Here is a 22,279-nt window from a genome sequence, read left to right on the forward strand (position 1 = left end):
TGTACTTATTAACATTTGTATCTTTTGGGATAAAACCGCTGGTATACAAGAAAACCTGTAAACATATACGAAACGCAAAATGAAGGAAATATAACAATGTTGTGTGTCATCAGTGATGCCGACCTGGAACCTTATAAAATTCCATCTTGAAAGGCAGAAATTCTCATTTTGCTTTTAAATTTCCCGTGCGCTATATTAATTACAAAATTTTTCAAAATTTATAAAATATGAAAATTAAAACTACTGTAGATCACTTAACTCTTCAATATTTGAGTGAATTGTTCGTAAATTGCGATCTCCTAAATTCCTAATAAATATTTCCCTTAATTAAAATAAAGACTATTGAAACTGTTGATGAAAACAAGCTCATTTTGTTGTCACCATTTAGTATATCTATCACAATTTAGTGCCAGAATGTACTACTGAACGTAATGAAACTAAACAAACTTCATTCTCCAATTATCCCATGTGGGACGTTTTAGAAATTGGCCTTTTCTCGTTACGTAATTTTGCTTTCTTTTGTTCGTTATTTTTTTTTTAAAGACCTCCACAGTATGATTTACGTTCTTTACTTGTTTCCTTGAGATCCACAAGTTCCAGTATAAAACACTTTCACACTAACACACACTTTCCAATAATTGACAATTAGCAATGATTTCATGTTTAGTCAAGCGTCATTACCGTATTTCTCGCTCATGGAGAATTTTGTTGGTGTCGATGAACTAAATATATGAAAAATTCCATATATGCTACCAATTTAGACGAAAACTTCCTATGTCCTTATTCGAAAAATTACTGTAAAAAAAAAAAAAAAAAAAAAAAAAAAAAAAAAAAAAAAAACTCACAAAATGGGATTTTCCCCACAGGTTGGCATCACTGTGTTCCATCATACCAAATGTACTCTTCTCAGAAAGAGTAATATGTTAATGATGTAACTAATACGTTTCCTACAATGAACTAATATAAAATATCTTTAGTATAATGATTGATATGATGTACTATTAATATTAAGTTATTGCTGATGATGTTTCAGCTTCTGCTCAAACGCGTGGCTTTAATAACAGTGTTCCTAAGTGCTGTAGTGATGACGGACATGAACCATTGCCTCTTAACATCACGGTAAGTTTTAGAAACCAAATACTTCCAAATTAATCTACAATTTAATTTAAGTTTCAATGTATTCTTGGTTTGAGTTATGAAAATCGATAATTGTCTGGCTTTATTCTGTATATTTAATACAACTTACAAATACACATACATTTTACATTAATCAAACTCTGAATTGCTTAACAATTACTCATCAGTTAAACTCTAAATTACTTAAATAATTTTTAATATACAATTTTACTTTAAATCCTGATGGTAATATATAGAGGATACTGATAAGAAGATAAGGCAAATCGATTTAAGGAATGGATAATACTATATTAAAAAATAAACGTTGTTAGTTACGTTTTTAAAATGTTCTATTTTAAAAATTAATTTGGTTGTTTGGTGTTTAGCGTCCTTTTGCATCACCCAATCGTGGACCTACATTTTAAGGTTGGTTTAAAGGGACAAGTTCTGCCGATAGATGTCATTACAGTCTTCGTATCTCTCTCGTGTATTTTTTTAGCTTCCACGAAAATTCACGATTTCTCTTACAAATTTCAACCTAGCGACTTCAAATTTTTGGAGAAGGAACTTCATAACCTATCGAAGGCAACAATCCGTGCCAATGTTTTGTTTAGAATTTTCTTCATTGTTGAAATGGATATCCAAACCTTTAACTATGGAACTGTTTCAACAGCGAAGAAAATTCTAAATAAAAAAAACGGCAGGGATTGTTGCCTTCGATAGGTTATGAAGTTCCTTCTCTAAAACTTTGAAGTCTCAAGGTTGAAATTTATAAGAGAAATCGTGAATTTTCGTGAAAGGTAAAAAACACATGAGATAAATACACAGACTGTAGTGACATCTATCGGCAAAACTTGTCCGTTTACTACAACCTTAAGCATGCGTGCCCCACTGAGGAGTCGGACTTGATACTAGAACCATATTGTTACTCGGAAGCCTTAAAATATAATTTCAAATATATTTATTACACTTTGCTCTTAATGAGTTCAAATGAAAGAACAACATCAATATAGAACTCAGATTATGCAGTTTTGTTTGACTGTACCTTTTGAAAGTTTTACTACTTTTAAAAAATCAACATTACAATTAATTTCAATACATAAACAGTTATGTTAACTATCTAAGTACTGCGTCTAATAAACGTACAATTAACCACTTGCGTACTAGTGACATCCATGTGGATGTCATAAAATACTCCATTGTAAAATACCAGTGACATCCATGTGGATGTCATAAAATACTCCGTTGTAAAATACCAGTGACATCCATGTGGATGTCATAAAATACTCAATTGTAAAATACCAGTGACATCCATGTGGATGTCATAAAATACTCCGTTGCAAAATACCAGTGACATCCATGTGGATGTCATAAAATACTCCGTTGCAAAATACCAGTGACATCCATGTGGATGTCATAAAATACTCCGTTGCAAAATACCAGTGACATCCATGTGGATGTCATAAAATACTCCGTTGCAAAATACCAGTGACATCCATGTGGATGTCATAAAATACTCCGTTGAAAAATACCAGTGACATCCTTGGGAATATCATGAAAATGTATCCCTTATTAAGGGTCATATTAATCCTGGAGATGATGACATTTTTTAGTGGATGCATGGCACGAGTTAGCTCTACTATTTCTCCTTAGGTGACAGCACCTTACTGACAGAAAAGTAAAAAGGAAAAACAGTTTTGTATTAGTAGATGGCAAGCCTAAGAAAGCTTCAATTACGACATACATGTGTTTGTTTTGACGATAAACAATTAGCAAATTCGAGATCGTATTTCGAGATCGGAAAAAAAGAAAACGAAAAAAAAAATTGTGTTTGATCTCCGGTCACTGTTGCCAACCTGAACCAGCATAAAATCCCTTCAGAACATCAAAATTTCCCTTTTCAGTCCAAATATTCCAAAATGCAAATATATATTTTTTTTATCAGTAATATGAATGCTCTCCTCGCGCGTGCATAATAAGTATGCCCTATATAATGGTCAACGTCTTTTAACAGTAAACGAAAATCTTTTACAGCACGAATATAGGAAAATGACACCTGGAACGCAAAGGGTTAATGATAATCGTGTATCAAATAACTGGGTAAGCGTTTTGGGAGTAGAATTATTTTGTTTTAAACCACGTTCGCATTTTGTGATGTTTATCTGCAATAATTCAGAAACTGATATAAAAATGCAAACAGTTAATGAATAATTCTATATTATATTTTCAGCATCCTGACTGTTTACCTATTCTTGTTCCTCATGATGATCCGTTCTACAGTAAATATGGAATAAAGTGCCTTGAATTTGTACGCAGTAGCCCTACCGCACGCCTGGATTGCTCTTTGGGTCCCCGAGAGCAAGTGAATCAAGTAACATCGTTCATTGATGCTTCTACCGTTTACGGAAGTACGGAACAAGAGCAATCAGATCTCAGATTATTTAGAAAAGGTAAATTTTTCCTTTTTTTTTTTTTTTTACAAGTTGCATTAAAAACTTTTTTTTAAAGAAAAGAATACTAATTACATAAAAGTAATCTATTGCTGAAAAAGATATTAATTACTTCTTAGTTAGGAAGTACCAATTAATCTTTATAAGGATAATAATCAAGTTTTTGCTAGATTTCTCGAAAGAGAATTTGAATAAAACTTATAAAAGAACTATATACAATTTATTAGTTAGAATAAAATAAAATAAATCTGTATAAAATAAGAAACAACTGAGTTAGGCATTTCTAATTTGTAAAAAAACAAACCACTTAGCGTAACAGTCCATTTGAAGGCTTCAGCAGCTCCAACATTTGCCTCACGACGCTGGACGGACGACGCAAATTGGAAAGGAAGGGTCGGGAATCGAAGCCAGGACCACTTTGACATGAGTCCAATGCTTTAACCTTTAGACTACGATGTCTAATAAATTCTAATATTTCTGCAAAATTTGTTTTTAAATTTCAAGTGCAGTTTCGGACTTATAGAGTGCTGAAATAAGTGAACTTTAAAAGTTCATAGTTCAACTAATACAGGATCGATCGTAGTCGGGTCAAAACATTACTGAGAAACTGGTATGTGAACTATCCAAATATCCATCTTTCAACACCTCAGGTACTTGCACAAGCTATTTGCACAATCATTTTTAAAGAGGCTGCTTGGGAGTACTTGATCACTCTCCACCTACCTCTTTAAAAATTGACGTGCAAGTACTGGAGCATTCTTAAATATGGATATTTGGATAGTTCACATACCAGTTCCTCAGTGATGTCTTGATCCAACTACGATAGGTCCCATAGTAGCGGAGCTATGAACTTTTAAAGTTCACTTGTTTCAAGTTTTCGGCACTCTGTAACTCCGAAACTATTCACTTTTGAGCACAGATCCATACGAAATTTTTCTTATTTTGATGTGAGGAATCTGTTCTCAAAATATTGTGATATATTTTTGTAACACCCTATACACCCTATATATATATATATATATATATATATATATATATATATATATATATATATATATATATAAAGAAAAAGAGACAGATAGATATATTAATAATGTATTTGCAGTCATTGAATGTATAAAATTTCTTTAAATTCGATTTTTATTATTGAAATTACATAGAGGACAACTTTGAATTATGTTGAAAATCTTATTAATACTCTCTCTCTATTGGATTACTGACCAAGAGTAACTTGAAAATCTTTTCAATTTTAGGAATGATGCAGTATACAAGGGTGCAGTTTAGGAAATCTCTTCTCCCACCGTCCTTCAACAGGCACACTGACTTATGCCGTCCGTTATCAAACAATCTGCATTGCTTCAGAGCTGGGGATAAGCGTGTTAATGAACAGCCAGGTATAGTTAAGATAATGAATAAAACCTAAATGTAAGGGTTCCTTTTTTAACTTCCATGAACAAGGGAACTGCAAAGAATTCAAAATGCTTTCGTCCGTCATATATTTAACTTGAGATATTCAGATCATTTAACTAGCTACTTTGAAAAGCTGAAGTAGATATTACATACTTACAACTGTATTTCAGATATTAATAAGTTTAAAAAAAAAAAAAAAAAAAAAAAAACAGAGTATCTAATGTAGCGTTTTCAATATCAACACTAATCTCATGAACGCAACACCAGAAACAATGAAACATCACTACTTTCTCTGTCGAGTCATAAAAATTGTACTGTGTCAAATTCATTCCCTGTCACAGCTGTGGAATTGTGGAATGACCTTCCAAAAGATATTTCAAAGTCATTCTAGACAGCCATGTTAAAGACACAAGCCTTAACTCAGTCTTTAATAAATTGAAGTTGAAATTGAATTGAAACTTAGTAAATTTTTCACATGATCAGGTCCGTATTTACGTATTTTGCGCCCCTGGTTCAAAGAGAATTTTACCGTTTTCTCACCCCTTTATTTGTTCGTATTCAGCATAGACCTAAATAATAAGGCCGCGACCGCTTACATTGAGCCACCAGCAACGGGGCGGGACGTACAGAACAAAATACACGGATTACGCTGGCAATCACTAAACAAAAGCCTCAACTCCTTCTAGCGTAAGTGGTGTCGTAACGAGAAAACTCGGTCGCGCTGTTACCAACATTGATTTCAGTAAGGATCTCCGTTATTTTTTTCTTTTCTCATAAGCAACATCTGTTTTCTCTGCATACCACGCTTCAATGCTGATTTCTTTTAGTATACCGCTCCCTGAGAATTTGAAACCTTGGACCCAGGCTTCTGTGGCCTGTACGGTAATATGGACCTGCTCATGATTATAATATTTAGTATATCTTTCCACGTGAAACATGTAAGGATGAGTAAAATAGAAACCTTAAAATGTAATTTTAAAACTTTAGAAAACAGTGCTACACTTGTATATATAAAATGTCGATTATGATCCATATAGATTAGTTTTTGATTGAAATCGAATGGAAAATATAATTTGATTCATGTTGTGTTTTCTATGAAGGTCTTATTGCGTCCCATATTCTGTGGCTGAGAGAACATAACAGACTTGCTACCAGATTAAGTCATCTAAATCCTCATTGGTCTGATGAGCGGTTGTTCCAGGAAGCTAGGAGAATTGTTGCTGCCATGATCCAGCATATTACCTACAGGGAGTTCCTACCATTAGTATTAGGTAAGGAGAAGAATTTCCTAATGTTGGCTCAGTAATGAAGCAAATGTATTTTAGTTTTGTAGTATAGTATACTTTATATATTAAAATCTGAATCCAGCGTTTGTTTATACGTTAAAATCTAAATTCATCGTTTGTTTCTACGTTAAAGTCTGAATTTAGCATTTGTTTATACGTAAAAATCTAAATTCAGCAATTTTAATACGTTAAAATCTAAATTCAGCATTTATTTATACGTTACAATCTAAATTCAACGTTTGTTTCTACGTTAAAGTCTGAATTCAGCATTTGTTTATACGTAAAAATCAAAATTCAGCATTTTCTTGCCCGTTAAAATCTAAATTCAGCATTTGTTTATATGTTAAAATCTGAATTCAGCATTTGTTTAAACGTCGTGCTTTAGTCCATTGTGCTACAGTAATACGATTTGGATGTTCGAATAAAGTTTTATCTTTCATTTTATAGGTACATTAAGATTAATATTATTGCATATTGCATGGTATTACTTCACAACTTTAAACAACATTTAACATATCAAAATAATCACATACCAAACATAATATGTAGAAGAATTGGCAACATATATATATATATATATACAGTATGTATTCTTGGTGCGAAATAGTATATTTATATATGAAAAAAACAACTTTGAGTTCAAATAACCTCTAATGGATCTTAAAAAAAATAAAGTAAACAAAAAAAATCTTATATCTCAATATACAGAGATGATCAGAAAATAGTCCGTAGCATTGGTTTCCTCTCATATATTTACTCCAGAGATTCTCCGACACGTATATAACAGCTTTCAAAAGTAGAAGAAGTATTTTCTAAATCTTTCCTCTCCATTTCAAGTAGTTTTCTCTTTTTTGGTCGTCTATAGATCGTCCTTAGGTAAGCATAGGAAGATAAAAGAAATAAAGTAGTAGTTTCCCGTTGGAGAAAGAAATCATGTCCTAGACGCACTGTAATCATACATCTGATAAAGAAGAACACTTTAACTTTTTTTTTTTTTTTTTTTTTTTTTTGCAAATAAAACCAGAATATTATATAAATCTCACTTTTTGATGCAACCTTTTTAATTGTTTATTTTCAGGGAAACAAGTAATGGATATATTTGAAATAACGCTTCAGAAGAAAGGCTACTACTACGGTTATGATGAAAAAGTAAATCCCTCAGCTGCAAATGCCTTTGGTACAGCTGCATTTAGATTTGGCCATAGTTTGGTACAAAAAACGTTCATTCGCTGTGATAAACTGTACAGACCTTTGCCATTCAGTAAGTACTTCTAACATCCACTATTGATGTAAAACACTAGGAGACCAAAATTGCAAATTATAACAAAACTCTTGGTTCAAATTCTCCTTGTAAGTTTTAGATTTTGTCACTACACAAAAAGTTTACGAAGTAGAATCGTTACAAGAAATTACGAACTAAACTGTGGTACTGTTTATGTTATATATTCATTTAAGTAATTTTAAAACTGCTAGTGTTGCAGCAAAAATTCGACAATTAATCAACAATATAAATCTGAAAGCCTACAAAGAAAAGCCAGGGCAGTGGTTTTGTTCATATTTCGTCAGAGCATATACATATTATACACAGTTTATGTTTTGTAAATAAATATTTCAGAATAAACTAAATTTGGCTTAAGAATTACATATATAAGAATGAGGTAGATTGTTATAGTTTATATACTAGAAAAAATCTTATAAACCATATATAATGTAAATTAAAGAAGTTATTTTTCTGATCTAAGAAATCGAGTTATCGTAATTATTATTATTTTATTTTTACATAACCAAATTAGCTTTCTTTTAACCGTTCAAGCAGGTTCCATGTACACGTGTACGGACCCTCATAGTGCTTCTAGAGGCAGATCGACGTACACGTATACGTCCCGTGTAGTAGTCACGAAATGATTCATATTCTGCCATCTGTTGTTTACCCACATGAACGAAAACGCATGTCACTCAAAAGTAGACAGCAATGTGCTGCCATCTGTTGGTTTTCCTTCTTCTTACGTGAAATTATGTTCAATTTTGTGACATTGATTTATGGTCAATTTTGTGTGTGAAAATTCTGTCTTGGTGATTTGAAATTACCGCCTCTCGCAACGGCTGATGGGTGTTTAACTCCCGGCTCGAGGGGTTAAACGATTAATTTTATGTAATGTTTATACAGTCAAGATTCTTGAAAGTTTGTTCTGTCTCTTACGATTTTATTTAATTTAATTTTTTTTTTTTTTTATTTATGCTTTATCCAATAATTGACCAAACATAGTTCAGGCTTTTATGATTTAAAATAAAGTAAATCACATTTTTTTCCAACTAGCTAGAAAGTGTTACAATTAAGATATTCATTTCGATAAGAAAAAGGGGATAAAACAAGAAAGAAAAAAAGAGTCATGAAGGCTGACTTACGAGTGTACAATGACTGTAGTTAATGATATAAGTTGACATTATGCATTTTTATTTGGTGGATGATTTTTGACGTTGTACCCGCACTTCTGATGATGAAGAATTTTCGTATCAATATTAATGTTGATGTTAATGTTTGTTAATGTTATCAATTGTTAATGTTTTGTACGCTATTATTGAGGCTGTTCGGTTCCGGCTTTTGACTTCGATCGATCTCAACAAAAATTTAGTACACCATCCAAGAAGGTCATCAATCATCTTCATGATAATTTTGATTCAAATCGGCCAAGCCTTTACTGAAAACATAGTCAGTTCATTGACAAACGAAAGTCAACTTTTCTACTTTTGGATTTTATCTATCTCAATGAGATTCGGCAGACCATCAAACTAAACCTTCAATCACCTTCATACAATTTTAGTTCCAATTAACCAAGGTATTACAGAAAAGCAAAACAGGTCGTGGATAGAGTGAAATTTTTTTCTAGTTTTTATCTTAAGTAATTTGCACTAAATTCAGCAGACCCTAAGTAGCCAAATTTTGGTCCAAATGAGATAGGCACATAGTGAAAAATATTTTTTTAAAACAATCATGAGTGAAAGACATTTGCAGATATATTGTGTCTCACCGCTGAAATCGATGAAAATTAATGTAAGGGAATCAACTTTCGTGTATCTCTGTACAAGGAAAGGGAGAAAAGGCAAATTTATGAATCAAAGTTAAAATATTAAGACCATTGAAGTACTCGTATAATGGTTGTTTTACTTTGTATTCTAATTTTATTCGCATTAATGGCAAGCAAAATTATTTTATGGCATTGTAGTATTATTTATTTATTTTACTGTACTTATTTATTTATTTACTTTTCTAGATGTTTCACTTCGCGAGGAGATGACTGATCCTGGCGGTATCTATAATTTTGGCTCTGTAGATCGTCTGATGCTTGGTTTATGTGTACAACGTTGCCAGAAAAGAGATGAATTTATCACTGAGGAACTTACTAATCATCTTTTCCAAACACCAAGTAAGTTCCTGATATTATTTATATACGTGAACATTTCCGGGATTTTATCTATTAGGAAAGTGTATAGCTGAAAAGTAATGTTTTTATTGTGTTTTCTAATTATATACCACAAATAACAGAGCGTTATGCCACAAGTCAAAATAAAGCGAATATATATATAATTGTGCACTATGTGGCAGCGTCGCAGTTAAAAAAACCTTAGAGGATATCTACCAATCCATCAAATAGTAACATTGATTCTTTCCAAATGGTAGTTAAAGTCAAATAGATAGACACTAGTATCACTTATTCGTGTAACAATCGATGTAACTGCTTGATGCATTCTTACAGTAATGCAAATGGTTCCAAGTTATTTTGCGACGTTGTCACATAGTGAAATTTTGATTGTCCATGGCGGCTGAAGGAGGCCTTGGAGGGTATGCCATCATCAAACATTTTCTCTTTATTTTGTGTACATATAATGAATTACTTAACAAAAAATAGTGAAAGCACAATCCCAAACCAAAAAAGTGCACTACGAGCATTTTCGCTGCAATCAGATAGAGAAAAGGAGAAATTAGGGAAAAAAGAAAATTCCAATATGACACTCATCTGGATGCTTCTCTGCTTTATATACGTTCTTTCTGTATTTATTTATTTATTTATTTATTTATTTATTTTGTCTCCCTATCTGATGAAGCATTTCAACGAAAGAACTTATAATGTATATAATGTATTTTCTTTTATTTTTTTTAGTACGTTTGTGGTTGCGTTTTCACTATTTTTGGTAATTCATATTCTACATTCGTATATATCTTGCGTAATTCTTTTCCATATACTACAATGCTTCTTAATTTCGTTGAGTTAATTTTGAGTTTAACGTCCCGTTCAACAAGGAGGCTATATGAGACGTGGACCTATTACACTACCTTGTATGAGGATGTTTTCTAGTGTTGTTTCTGGTATCCAGTGAAGGATTGCTTCTGTATGTTTCTTCTTGCAATATATCCGGCCCATTGCCACTTCAATGCCTTTATTTTTGTGATGAGATCCATTACTTCTATCATATATTTGATACAAATGGTTCTTTTGCTACATTTGTGGGTGTTTCTTGGGTCTCCGTGTTTCGTTGTGTAGTCTGCGCACAGTGAATACTTGATATAATGGTGGCCACTTCTGTGATTTATGTTAAAACAGGCATAATACATTCATTGAAAATTTTGTGCTTTAGTCACGTTGTCATTTTAGTTTTCAATATGAGGTTGTTGCCTTCCAAAAACGCTCCAATCTAGCTTAAAATAACTTATAACATCTTCTTCAATGTTACTGTCCATGAATATTTTCTGGAGCTGATAGATGCAGGTATTCATTATAAGCAGTATACGCAGCATTTCTCTACTTCTCGGAAACCCGAATACTTAGCTCAGTAAGAGCTAGAAAAAAAAAAAAAAAAAAAAAAATGATCGAAATTCCGTAGTAGAGAATAGTTTTAGTATATTTCATATTTATTTACATCTAACATTTGTGGTTGTTCCTGTAAAAAAAGCAACTGAAATAAATATTATTGTAGTGCTGCCAGATGTGAAGATTAAAAAGTAGCGAATTTGTGCTCCAAAAGTAGCGGGTTTCAACTATTTGTAGTCCAAACAAACAAACAAAGAAAAAAAAGTCAGATGCCAGAGTTGGCAATGCTCAGGCGGCGACCGCAGCTTCCAACTGTTAGCGGTAGTGTGTTAGGACAAACTCCACCTACTCAGCTGGAATAGCACTGCAGTGTCAATGAACTGGGCAGGCGGTAATAGTATAAAATGGCCGACTTTTCTTATTTTCAAGGAGACATGTTTGCTTAAGTCAGTTTTGTGGGCTCTGAAACACACTTTACAAGGTTTACAGTATGTTTATTCACTGTTTCTCTTCCCTTATTTAATTCATTTGCTAAATTCTTTATCTGGAAGCCATGAATTTTCGAATTTTTATTGTAATTCCATTTATGCATTATGTTTATATGGACAATACAGAAACACAATCAAATTTACGATGTTGATGTAACTCTCCATAACTATTAGGCTCAGGAATTAACTGAGATGGCAACGCGGTCAGTGTTACTTCAACAACGCAAACTAAACCAAAGTCTAGTGCTGTCAGATTTGGAGATTTAAAAAGTATTAAAACAAGAATTGAACTAGAATCGAAGTTGTTAGTTTTAGTAAAACTATTGTTCACATTCTGAATAGATTGCTCAACAAACAAAGCTTTTATTGGATTATATAAAATTAATAATTCGTGTTTTCATATATATTAAAAAGTAGTACATTCTTAAGACTTACAACCTGCAGATAATTAAAAGTAGTCCAAAAGGTAGCGTGTCGATAATTTGAAATTTTGGTACCGAGGGCACTTAAAAAATAGCCCAATTCACTACTTGTAGATCGATCTGGCAACACTGGTTCTCATGCAGAGAGGAATGCTAAATAAGAAAAGTAAGAAAAAAATATATGAAAGAGTTGAAATTATTAGCCACTTTGAATTCATTACTTATATTAAAATGAAAATGGACGTTCCCACATAAATTCTATTTTATATATATATATATATATATATATATATATATATATATATATATATATATATATATATATATATATATATATATATATATATATATATATATATATTTCATTTATTTTTTAGCTCATCAATTCGGTATGGATTTAGCAGCTTTGAATATCCAAAGAGGCCGAGACCATGGCTTGCCTCCTTACAATGAATGGCGTGAAGCGTGCGGTCTTAAAAAGTTTTCTACTTGGGCCCAGTTAGTAAGGGTTATGAACATTGATACAAAAAGCAGATTAAGAGAAGTTTACAGGTAAGCTGTGAAACAAAATAAATTACAATTATAATAATTATTATTGGATGCCATTGTAGTGGACACTAGTGCATAAGGAATAATCTCTAGAAATAAATCGAGTGCTTCTATAATAGTAAATGGAATCTAAAAAGCGACTGAAATCTTCAATAGTACGGTACGGACTTGAAATTGAGGTTTCTGATATTATGTTTTCTTACACTCAGTCAACGTATGAAAGTGTTACAAATATTTTTTTGTCTTATCTTCAGAGTTAAAGCAGAGAGAAAAAAATACGTACAAAGAAAGAAAGAAACCAACACAGAGATTAAAGATATACTAAATATGTTCTAAAACACAGAATTAATTACTGAACATATTGGTGAATGAATTAGAGCAGATAACAAAATATACTCTAATAAGATCAAACTAAATCATAAATAGTGGTATAAATATTGTACTTTTTTTTTTGTTTATTTTAACTGCTATATGAATATTCTACATTCTTTGGGAACAAAATGGAATCAAACAAAGCGACCAAATAATTAATTTTAAATTATAGCAGATGTGTGATATTGTAATCTATTGGCGTCAGCAGCATATAAACTTGGAGGGGACAGACTACTAGAGAGACTGTGGTATACGGAATACCCCCAGGAATGCGGGGGTCCGTGGGTCGTCCGGTGGAAAATTTAGAAAAAATATAGTTGTCGTACATTGCATTTTAAAGCATTTTTGACGTAAAAAGCAAACATAAACTTAAAAATTTTGTGTTTTACTTTTGATAGTCTATTTTTTTTTAATGAAAAATGTGGTACTAAAAAAACATACACATTTTGTTTGTTTTTTGTTTGTTTATTCAAACAGTAAAATTCAACCTTGTTTTACAATTTTAGTTAAATGATACGAAGTGTATGTCAGCAAGGGCGCCCATGTTGTGGTTTCCAAGGGAGGGAAGGGCAAGTATAAGCGACGTTTCAAAAATAGTTTCAAATTTTGCTGTAACTAATGTAAAAATTCTATTGGATTTTCGATATTCTGAAGTACAATTTCCTCTAGGGGAGGGGGCGATCGCTCCACCTTGCCCCCTTGATGGACGCCCTTGTATGTCAGAAACAAAATAATGATAAAATGTAGTGTAAAGTGACTAATCAGAAACGATAAAATTTTTGAAAATAGGTTTTAGGCCTACAAGTTTGCAACTAATGTAAATGAAGCTCATTAATGTATAGTTAAAAAATCAACTGAAAGTTTTTTTTTATTTATTTATTTTTTTATAGCTAACCTAAACTCGCTTTGTTTCTCGCTATCTAAACAGAAACAGTTTGTTACTCTACAATTTACTCCACCTTCACCTTCATTGCCCAAAAGATATATATTCACTTTGTCTAATATTGTTTTGTGGATGTAGAAAACTGCTACATAGTTGAGCCTGTTTTGGGGCCTAAATTGCCTGAAATATTTGGCCGGACGAAAACCGTTTTGCAAATATTGGAGGGGACACGTTCCCGGTATCCCCAGTGGATTGACGCCCGTGTTGTAATCACGAGTATACTATTAGTTACAGCATATTTCCCTTTACTTTTAGTATTCGTAATTGTTCTACGGAGCAAACTGTATTTCTAAGAAAGTGATAAGAAGAATAACAGCAGGCACGTAGCCAGGATTTCGTGAAGGGGGGGGGGGAGTCCGTGACATGAAATACTGTGGTCATCACACCAGGGGCTCGATCATTCTAAACTATTTTACTGAAACATATACTGGTTCGTTTAGCCAGGATTTCATAACGGGGGTGGGGGTGGGGGGAAGACGTGACATGAAACACTGAAGGCCCGATCAATCTAAACTACTTTACAATCAACATATATTGCTTTGTTAGGACAATAAAATGAGGATATGTTACTAAGTATTTTAATAACAAACTACGAAGAAATCTCGAGTAAAATAATAAAAAAAATGTATTGAACAATATTTACGTTCTTCCTCTGAACATTCAAATATAACAATTTTCCTTTCATTACGATCTCAACTATTATAAAAAGTACATATTCACTATTATAAAAAGTACACTCATGTACAAAATGATTATCGCATATCTATGACTGTCTTCTTGTAAGAATATAATTTGATAATGATTTTGCAGGGTACTTTTAATACTGATACCATGTGTATAATCAGGAAATGTATAGACCCTATTTGTGGTAAATTTCATAGAAAAAGAATTATAAATACAACAATTAGAGTGAGTAAAATGAAATGTTGCTAAATGAACAAGAAAGTTTTATTTTTTTTTATTGTTCTTATTTACTGATCTTTTGACAAAATTTGTCATTTACATGTCTTTGCCGATTATACACATACTAACATTGTAAGAAATACAGGGCGAATTCGTTATCAAATTATACTCCTACAACAACATATTTATAGACTTGCGACAATAATTTTGGACATGAGTGTACAAACTCAATAATGTCTTGTAAAATATTTTACAATATCTGCGTTCCTTTCTCTGTTGAATCAAATGTTAACAGAACTTTCTTTTTACATAATTTTTTGTTTTTATTATTCCTTCAACTATTGTCTGTTCCAAATGACAGGTTAAAGGAGTAGTAGAAAATGTTTTAGAAATAACATGTTTGATACTGCAAGCATGCAATGACGAAAAATTATTATCAAAAATGTCCACGCTGTTACACAACCGGCATTATGCTTTCAGAAGCTTGAAATCTCCCTGACTAGTAGCAGAAATTCTAAGAATTGCGTAACTTTCAGAAATTTCAAATTCAATGACTCTTCCAGGATATCCCACTCACCTCGCCACCATGTATTGCAAGTAATACAAATTTCTTCATAAGAAAGAGTAACCAAAAGCTTTCTGTAGTTTTTTTTTTTAATTTTTAACGCCGATTCTTCTTTTTCATTTCATTTCGTTTTATCCTTTCTTAATTTCTTTCATTTCTGGTCTCGAAGGGGGGGAAGGGTCCGGACCCCCGGACCCCCCCCCCTTGGCTACGTGCCTAATAACAGGAATACCAAAGAGAAAGAAAGAGAGAGAGAGAGAGAACTAACAGATTATTTCTGTAACCATCTTAAGATACTGGTTATTCCTTCAATATTTGTATTAAATTGCTGTATGTACGGAATGGAAAGACCTTGGAGTCCTGTTTATTCGCATAAATGTAATAAGAGATGTAATAGGTATTCCAAGTTCAGCTTAATAAAATACTAGTTATAATAAGTATATTGGTACGAAAATATGCAACCTGTTATTATTTATAGATTGAGAATGGGGCTTTAAAATTTTAAAAGTTACAAATATTATAAGATTTAGCTAAAAGACAAGTGTGCGCATAGTAGAGTAGAAAGTGTATTAATTATGTATATTTGATTTGTTAATTATAATATGTAATGCAACTTTGATACGGTATATGTTAAATATGTATTAGGTCTTATTGTAATAACGAGAATTATTGCATTTGCTAATTTAAAGCTTGCCATTGTCTAATACAATATCTAACAATAAACAATCCTTATTCTTGTAACAATTCCCTTTTTTGTCCCTAGTGATGTTCAAGATATAGATTTGTTTCCTGGAGCAATGGCAGAGAAACCAGTACCAGGAGGTTTAGTTGGTGCCACATTTGCCTGCATTCTAGCCCAGCAATTTCTAAATCTTCGCAAAGGTAAGCATCAATAATACCTTTATATAATTAAAAGTCAAGTCTTTACTTTGGTCATTTCGTTCATTTTTACGATTCTTCGATTCAGTGATTTGTTCTTTCAGTTCCGCATAATTTTATTTAAAAAAATGGGTCAAAACTTCCCTAACCTTAAGCTAACCCGTTCCTACCCCTACCTTACTTATTCCTATGTTGCTCTACTCTACCCTACTCTACTACACTATATCCTTTTAAAGCGGTCTTACTTATCGATGCGCAGCTGAATCATCGGAACCGAAAGAACAAATCATTGAATCGAATAATCGAAAAAATGAATGAAATGGCCAAAATAAAATCTCCCATAATTAAATTACATGATCAACCCGTGGGAAGCTCAGTTTCATCTGTATGATTTCCCGTCTTTCACATTTAAAGTATTGTATCGCAGGTTTGTGCTTGATGAGATCCCAATTACTGTTAAGTTAGAATTAAAATTACACAACGCAATTTCGTTTTATGTATAAAAACAATGTATCTAATTCAAATTCATTTTTAATTTTTATTTACTTGTTTATTTTTAAGGTGATAGGTTCTGGTATGAAAATGGAGGAACCGATAATTCTTTTACCCTTCCACAATTGAAGCAGCTACGACGAGTAACTTTTGCTCGCGTACTTTGTGATAATCTTGATGATGTAGAAGAAATGCAGCCATTTGTCTTTCTTGTAGCAGACGATGAGTAGTAAGTCTTCGTTTTTGCTTCTTTCTTATTATTTAATGTTCTCTGATTTACATGATTTCCTGTTTTACGGTATTATTAGCACAAAATTTAACATAAAATAAATTTAGATTAATTTTATTGTTTCATAATTCTGTTGTTTTTTTAGGGTTAACTTTACAACCCGTTCCAGTTGGTATCCTTATGTAGAGACGAGAAATTACACTCTATTAATTTTTACAAAATAGGTACAAACTTCCCTAACCCTAACCTAACCCTATCCCACCCTACCCTACTTATCCCTACCTTACTCTACTCTATCTTACCCTAGGGTCGCGGTAGTTCAGTGGTAGAGTGTTCACCTATGGTCCATGGGGTTCTTGGTTCGATCCCAGCTCGCGCCAAATGAGCTTTCCAGTGGACAAATGCCGTGTGCGTGGGGTTTTCTCGGGTAATCTCCCGTTTCCTCCCACTTTTTCATTACACCATTTCACTCATTTCTCATCATTACTGTCTCCTTTAGCCTAGCCGGCATAACGTTGCTCGTAAAACTTAAATATTTCATTTCATTACATTTCTGTCCTACCCTACTCTATTATACCCTTTTAAGCGGTCCTACAGTTGGAGCGTGTATTGTAAAGTTTACCCTTTTCCTAGATTATACTTAACCACATTTTTTCTTATTCCAGAATAACTTGCCTTTTTTTTGGCATACCTTGTAGTCAAGTTTAAATAGAAATTTTTAAATTCATTAATTACTTAACAATAATAATGCTGTCATTTTTTATTTATAAATATTAATAAAAAGAAAATATTTTGATTCTTTTTTTTTTTTTAATTTATGAATGTGAACATTTTCTTAGTATCAAATGAATAAATTGATTACGTACAATTAAGTACATATATCCTTCTTTGTATTAATAATTTAATTTACAAAACTAAATGTAAACATGACATAAATCGGAAAATAGTAGGTCACCATTTTGTTCGTATAAAATTCAATTATCTATTGATGTCCTCATATTTGATCATTTTGCTGAATTCTAAAGTTTTCTAAAAAAGAAATACTGATCAAAGCTTTAATACACACTATATTTTAAACTATAATGTGCTACAGTTTCGAATGTGTATCATATTCTTCATCAGACAGAATGGAATATAAATGAAGATACAGACATATGTATAGTCATCCTTATGAAAAAGTCTAAATTCTATTGGGTGAAGCCTTCAGCCAATCCCGTAAGTCCCCGTATCCATTTTTCAACCAATCACGTGCCATTTTTGGTTCTTATAAGGGCCTTTTTTTAAAAATTCCATCTTCCTGTCCATGCTACCCAAAATTCTTTGCCATAATTCATTAATAAGTAAGCCTCTTGCCCAGTTCATCAGCTTATCTCTTCCAACCTTCTTTATCCAATCTTTTCTTTCCACTTCCTTATTAGCATTCTCTTCTCTGTCTCCAATACTTCCGTCTTATCCCAGTTAATTTCGTGATTAGTCTCCTTAACATGTTTCTATACCATGTCTGATGAAGGATGTGGTAGATGTCCGAAACTGTAACACATTATAGTTTAAAATAGAATGTGTTTTAAAGCTTTGGTCAGTATTTATTTTGTTACAATATTCAATCCCAAGCCATGGGCAGTGTTATTATCTAAAGTTTTTTTTCGAATTTTCAAGTGTGGAAAATTTCTCGAGTAGTAGTTCAAAAACTGAATTTTAACATTTCAATAATTTGATAACTATCAAGAACTTATATGAGCAAAAGTTAAAAAAAAGAACACAATTATGTAATGATTCATAGTTTCAATAATCTTGAAATATAATTTCATATGTGGTTTATTTACTTTATTTCACGTGTGTTCAAGCATCGTGTACTCCTCAAAATTACCTATAGAAATCACATTTGCTTAAAAATTACAACTGTTTTAAGGCTAAAAAAGTTCATTATGCTTGAGGTAATATATGTAATCATAAGGCGAATTAATAATTATCGCTTATAATTACTGGTTCTTAAGAGCCTCTAGGCTAAAATTTGTAAGAGAAATCGGGAATTTTTGTGAAAGGTAAAAAATAGATATACGAAGACTGTAGTGACATCTATCGACAAAGCTTGTCCGTTTAAACCAACCTTAAGAGCCTGACATATTAAAAATAATACAAAATTTACCATTTTTCTTTTGCTTGTTTTTCATAACTGAAAGGAGATAATGAAATGCAACTTACCACAATCATAGTTAATGTTATTCTACAACAGAAAATATGAACCTGAAGAATATTCAGTGTTGCCAGAATAACATTTCCCCCAAAATCTAAGTTAAGGCAGCGACTAGAGGAACGAACTCAACTGCATTTAATTACGTATCATGTTGTTTTGGTATCCTGTGAGCTATTTTTTTCAAAATAATAATTGTATTTATTTTGTAATAAACAAAATAGTTTTGACATTCGGTTTTTCAAAATTAAATTATAATGTTATTTAAAATGTAGTTCACAGGATATCAAGACAGCATGATACGTAATCAAATGCAGTTGAGTTCGTTCCTCTAGTCGCTGCCTTAACTTAGATTTTCGGGGAAATATTATTCTGGCAACGTTTAATAATCTATGGATGGCAACACTGAAACTTCTTCAGGTTCATATTTTCTGTTGTAGAATAACATTATCTATGATTGTGGTAAGTTGCATTTCATTATCTCCTTTCACTTATGAAAAATAAACAAAATAAAAATGGTAAATTTTGTATTATTTTTAGTAAGGCAGGCTCTTAATAATTCTCTGAGAAAACAGTTCTAGGTGATCAGTGTAAGTAACTTGTTTTTCCACACAACAAAATCAGTCGTTTTAGAAGTAACGTGAATCCTATCATTCATGTCATAGAAGAAAGACTAAATTAATTAAGAAGAATGTTGATGTTCTAAGCTTCAGATTGGCAAAAAAAGTTCAGATGTCACAATGCTTTAGAGATACTACATTGAAGTTTCTGTAACATTTTATTGTTGTGCCATAACGCATCATTATTTGTATATTAAATAATAGATATGATATAATTAAACAAAAAAATAATATCCAAAACATGTTTTCATGTAGGCTTGCTAAACCTACAGTTTGTTAAAAAAAAAAAAAAAAATCTTTCCTATTATTCTAGAACTTTAATCTTCTGTACCTCATAGTGACTTATTTTAACTTACAAAATGTAACGATGTCTACGGTAATTATTATACGTATAAATGTTGTTGATTATGTTTATTTCAGTAACAAACGTGTTTCCTGTAGTAGTCCAAAGATACCATGGATTGATCTCACACCATGGCAAGAACACAATGATGTTCCGCCATCTCATCATCATCATACTTCTGTGCATATTGAGGGAAGACATCCTCTGGATCAAGTATATGCTAATCTATTGAAAAAGTAAGTAGTGACCTTAAACAGCACACTTACATTTGTTCGTAAATCTTACATATATCAAGATAGAGATATTTGCAAGATAGTTGTAGTGGCGTGGTCAGTAAGGCGTCTACCTACCAGCCGTATATCCTGGTTTCAAAATAGTCATAGTGGTGTAGTCAGTAAGGCGTCTACCTACAAACTGGACATCCTGGTTTCAAAATAGTCACAGTACCGTGGTCAATAAGGCGTCTATCTACCAACCAGACATCCTGGTTTTGAAGTGGTCGTAATGGCGTGATCAGTAAGACGTCTACTTAGCAACCAAACATCCTGGTTTCGATCCCAGTGGGGACTGGATTTATCCTTCCGTTCCACTCTTGTCCAAATTCTCCATAGAAACTCATCTAGCAATTGTCGTGTGTAGAATTGGGGAAGCATGGGAGTTGAATGTTGTTTGAAGATAATACTCATCATGTTATCGATACATCGATATTCATTGGACCATTCTTTCTGGAGAACTTTTAAAAGTACAACCACAAAATTAAACCTCTAATTGTTGTAAATGAAAATACTATTTTGCGTTCATTATTAAGCTTCTGTAATTCGGGCTTATTTTGAGCTCATTTGATTATCACACGAGCTCGGGCCTAAGTGCTAAAACATATTTCGGACTCGAGTTGGGCCTCACATTATAAATTCACGGTCCGGGCTGGGCCCGGGCTAAAAATTCAGGCCCGTGCAGACCTCTAGACTGCTGCTGGCTTAGTAGCTACTTGCATAATGATTGTTAGGCTTCGGGAGAATACAAAGATAAGACAAAAAATCTATATTTAATAATTCACAATTGTATTTATAATGTTAAAAACTGGTGTGAATTATGCCGATTACCAAAATTGTGCAGATTCATGAAAATTTTGATGATTTATGTGTTTAGAACATTTTAAACTTCTAAAATGGTCACATAAGTGATTGCATACTACATATCTGAAATTTCTTCATAAAATTTTATAAATGCAGAGCGAAAATCTCAAACTCTTTTGAGGGAAAGTTTTCTTTATTATTCCTAAAAGCAGGGTCGGCCCCAAATGTGGAACACGTGCATTTGCACGGGGCGACAAAATCTGTCATAACTATATTATTTATTTATTTTTTTTCTTGTTGAAAACGGATTTCATGATGACGGTAATTAAATTTACTAAGCTACCATCATAATACTACATTCATAAATCATGTTTAGGTCACATTAGTTTAAGGCCACATGGACAGTGCTAAAACAAATGGTCAAACAAATCCCAGCATCAATTACTTGATTGTTGTTAAATACAAAAACTCAGCTCTCGAACAGTAGAGAACACCTGTTCCATTTAGTTAGTTATCACAGTTTTGATATGAAAATTAGTCTTGTCTTTGTCACAAACAAGTTCCTTATCATTAAGGTGGAAACAAAAACTTGTTTTTTAAAAAATTAATAGATGTAGAAGGAAAATCAAGAAATAAAGATAAAAGAGCTAATTGCGCTGGAATTGCAAACTGATATATTGAAACTCGATTGAATTCTATAAAAAGGATTACCATCTTTCCTCTGCAGGTGTGATTTTTTATCTTTCACTAACATAATAGATTATTATTTAAAGAAAAGCGGATACAACGAAATTGAGTTTGTAATGTTTAGGCATTTCTGAGTGCGAGTGCACTTTCACTCCCCTTCGTTGTTCATGATGGGATGACATACTTAAAATCGTGGCTTTTAAGATTTGTTCTTTCTGGAGAATGGGGAGGGGTAAATGAATGATGCCAGGGCGGCCCTGCCTAGAAGCAACGCTATTATTCAGAAGCTATCCAATGTCTATAGTCAGTAGATAAGGTTGATATGTTTGAGAACAAGCATGGAATTATACCAAGAAACAAGCCATCTTCAATTAATTGTTGACATTATTGTATACTTGTTTGTGTTTATCTTGCTTTAGTCAAGTCCAGTATAAAATATACTTGACCATT

The 22,279-nt window shown here is 32.4% G+C and overlaps 1 protein-coding gene across 2 annotated transcripts in view; it reads left to right on the top strand.

Moving 5' to 3' along the window:
- LOC145664877 (salivary peroxidase/catechol oxidase-like) overlaps window positions 1-22,279 on the top strand; it is a 227,966-nt gene that overhangs the window by 183,337 nt on the left and 22,350 nt on the right. For both annotated transcript variants that reach the window (XM_081731923.1, XM_081731924.1), the window contains 10 exons: window positions 1,034-1,119; window positions 3,347-3,566; window positions 4,820-4,960; window positions 6,077-6,247; window positions 7,341-7,523; window positions 9,535-9,687; window positions 12,358-12,532; window positions 16,076-16,194; window positions 16,753-16,912; window positions 20,144-20,302. In XM_081731923.1, coding sequence (XP_081588049.1) covers window positions 1,034-1,119; window positions 3,347-3,566; window positions 4,820-4,960; window positions 6,077-6,247; window positions 7,341-7,523; window positions 9,535-9,687; window positions 12,358-12,532; window positions 16,076-16,194; window positions 16,753-16,912; window positions 20,144-20,302 — 1,567 coding nt within the window. The remainder of the gene's footprint in view (window positions 1-1,033; window positions 1,120-3,346; window positions 3,567-4,819; window positions 4,961-6,076; window positions 6,248-7,340; window positions 7,524-9,534; window positions 9,688-12,357; window positions 12,533-16,075; window positions 16,195-16,752; window positions 16,913-20,143; window positions 20,303-22,279) is intronic.

Source organism: Thermobia domestica, chromosome 11 (genome assembly GCF_964235325.1).
Source record: "Thermobia domestica chromosome 11, izTheDome1.hap1.1, whole genome shotgun sequence".
Lineage (NCBI taxonomy): Eukaryota > Metazoa > Arthropoda > Insecta > Zygentoma > Lepismatidae > Thermobia > Thermobia domestica.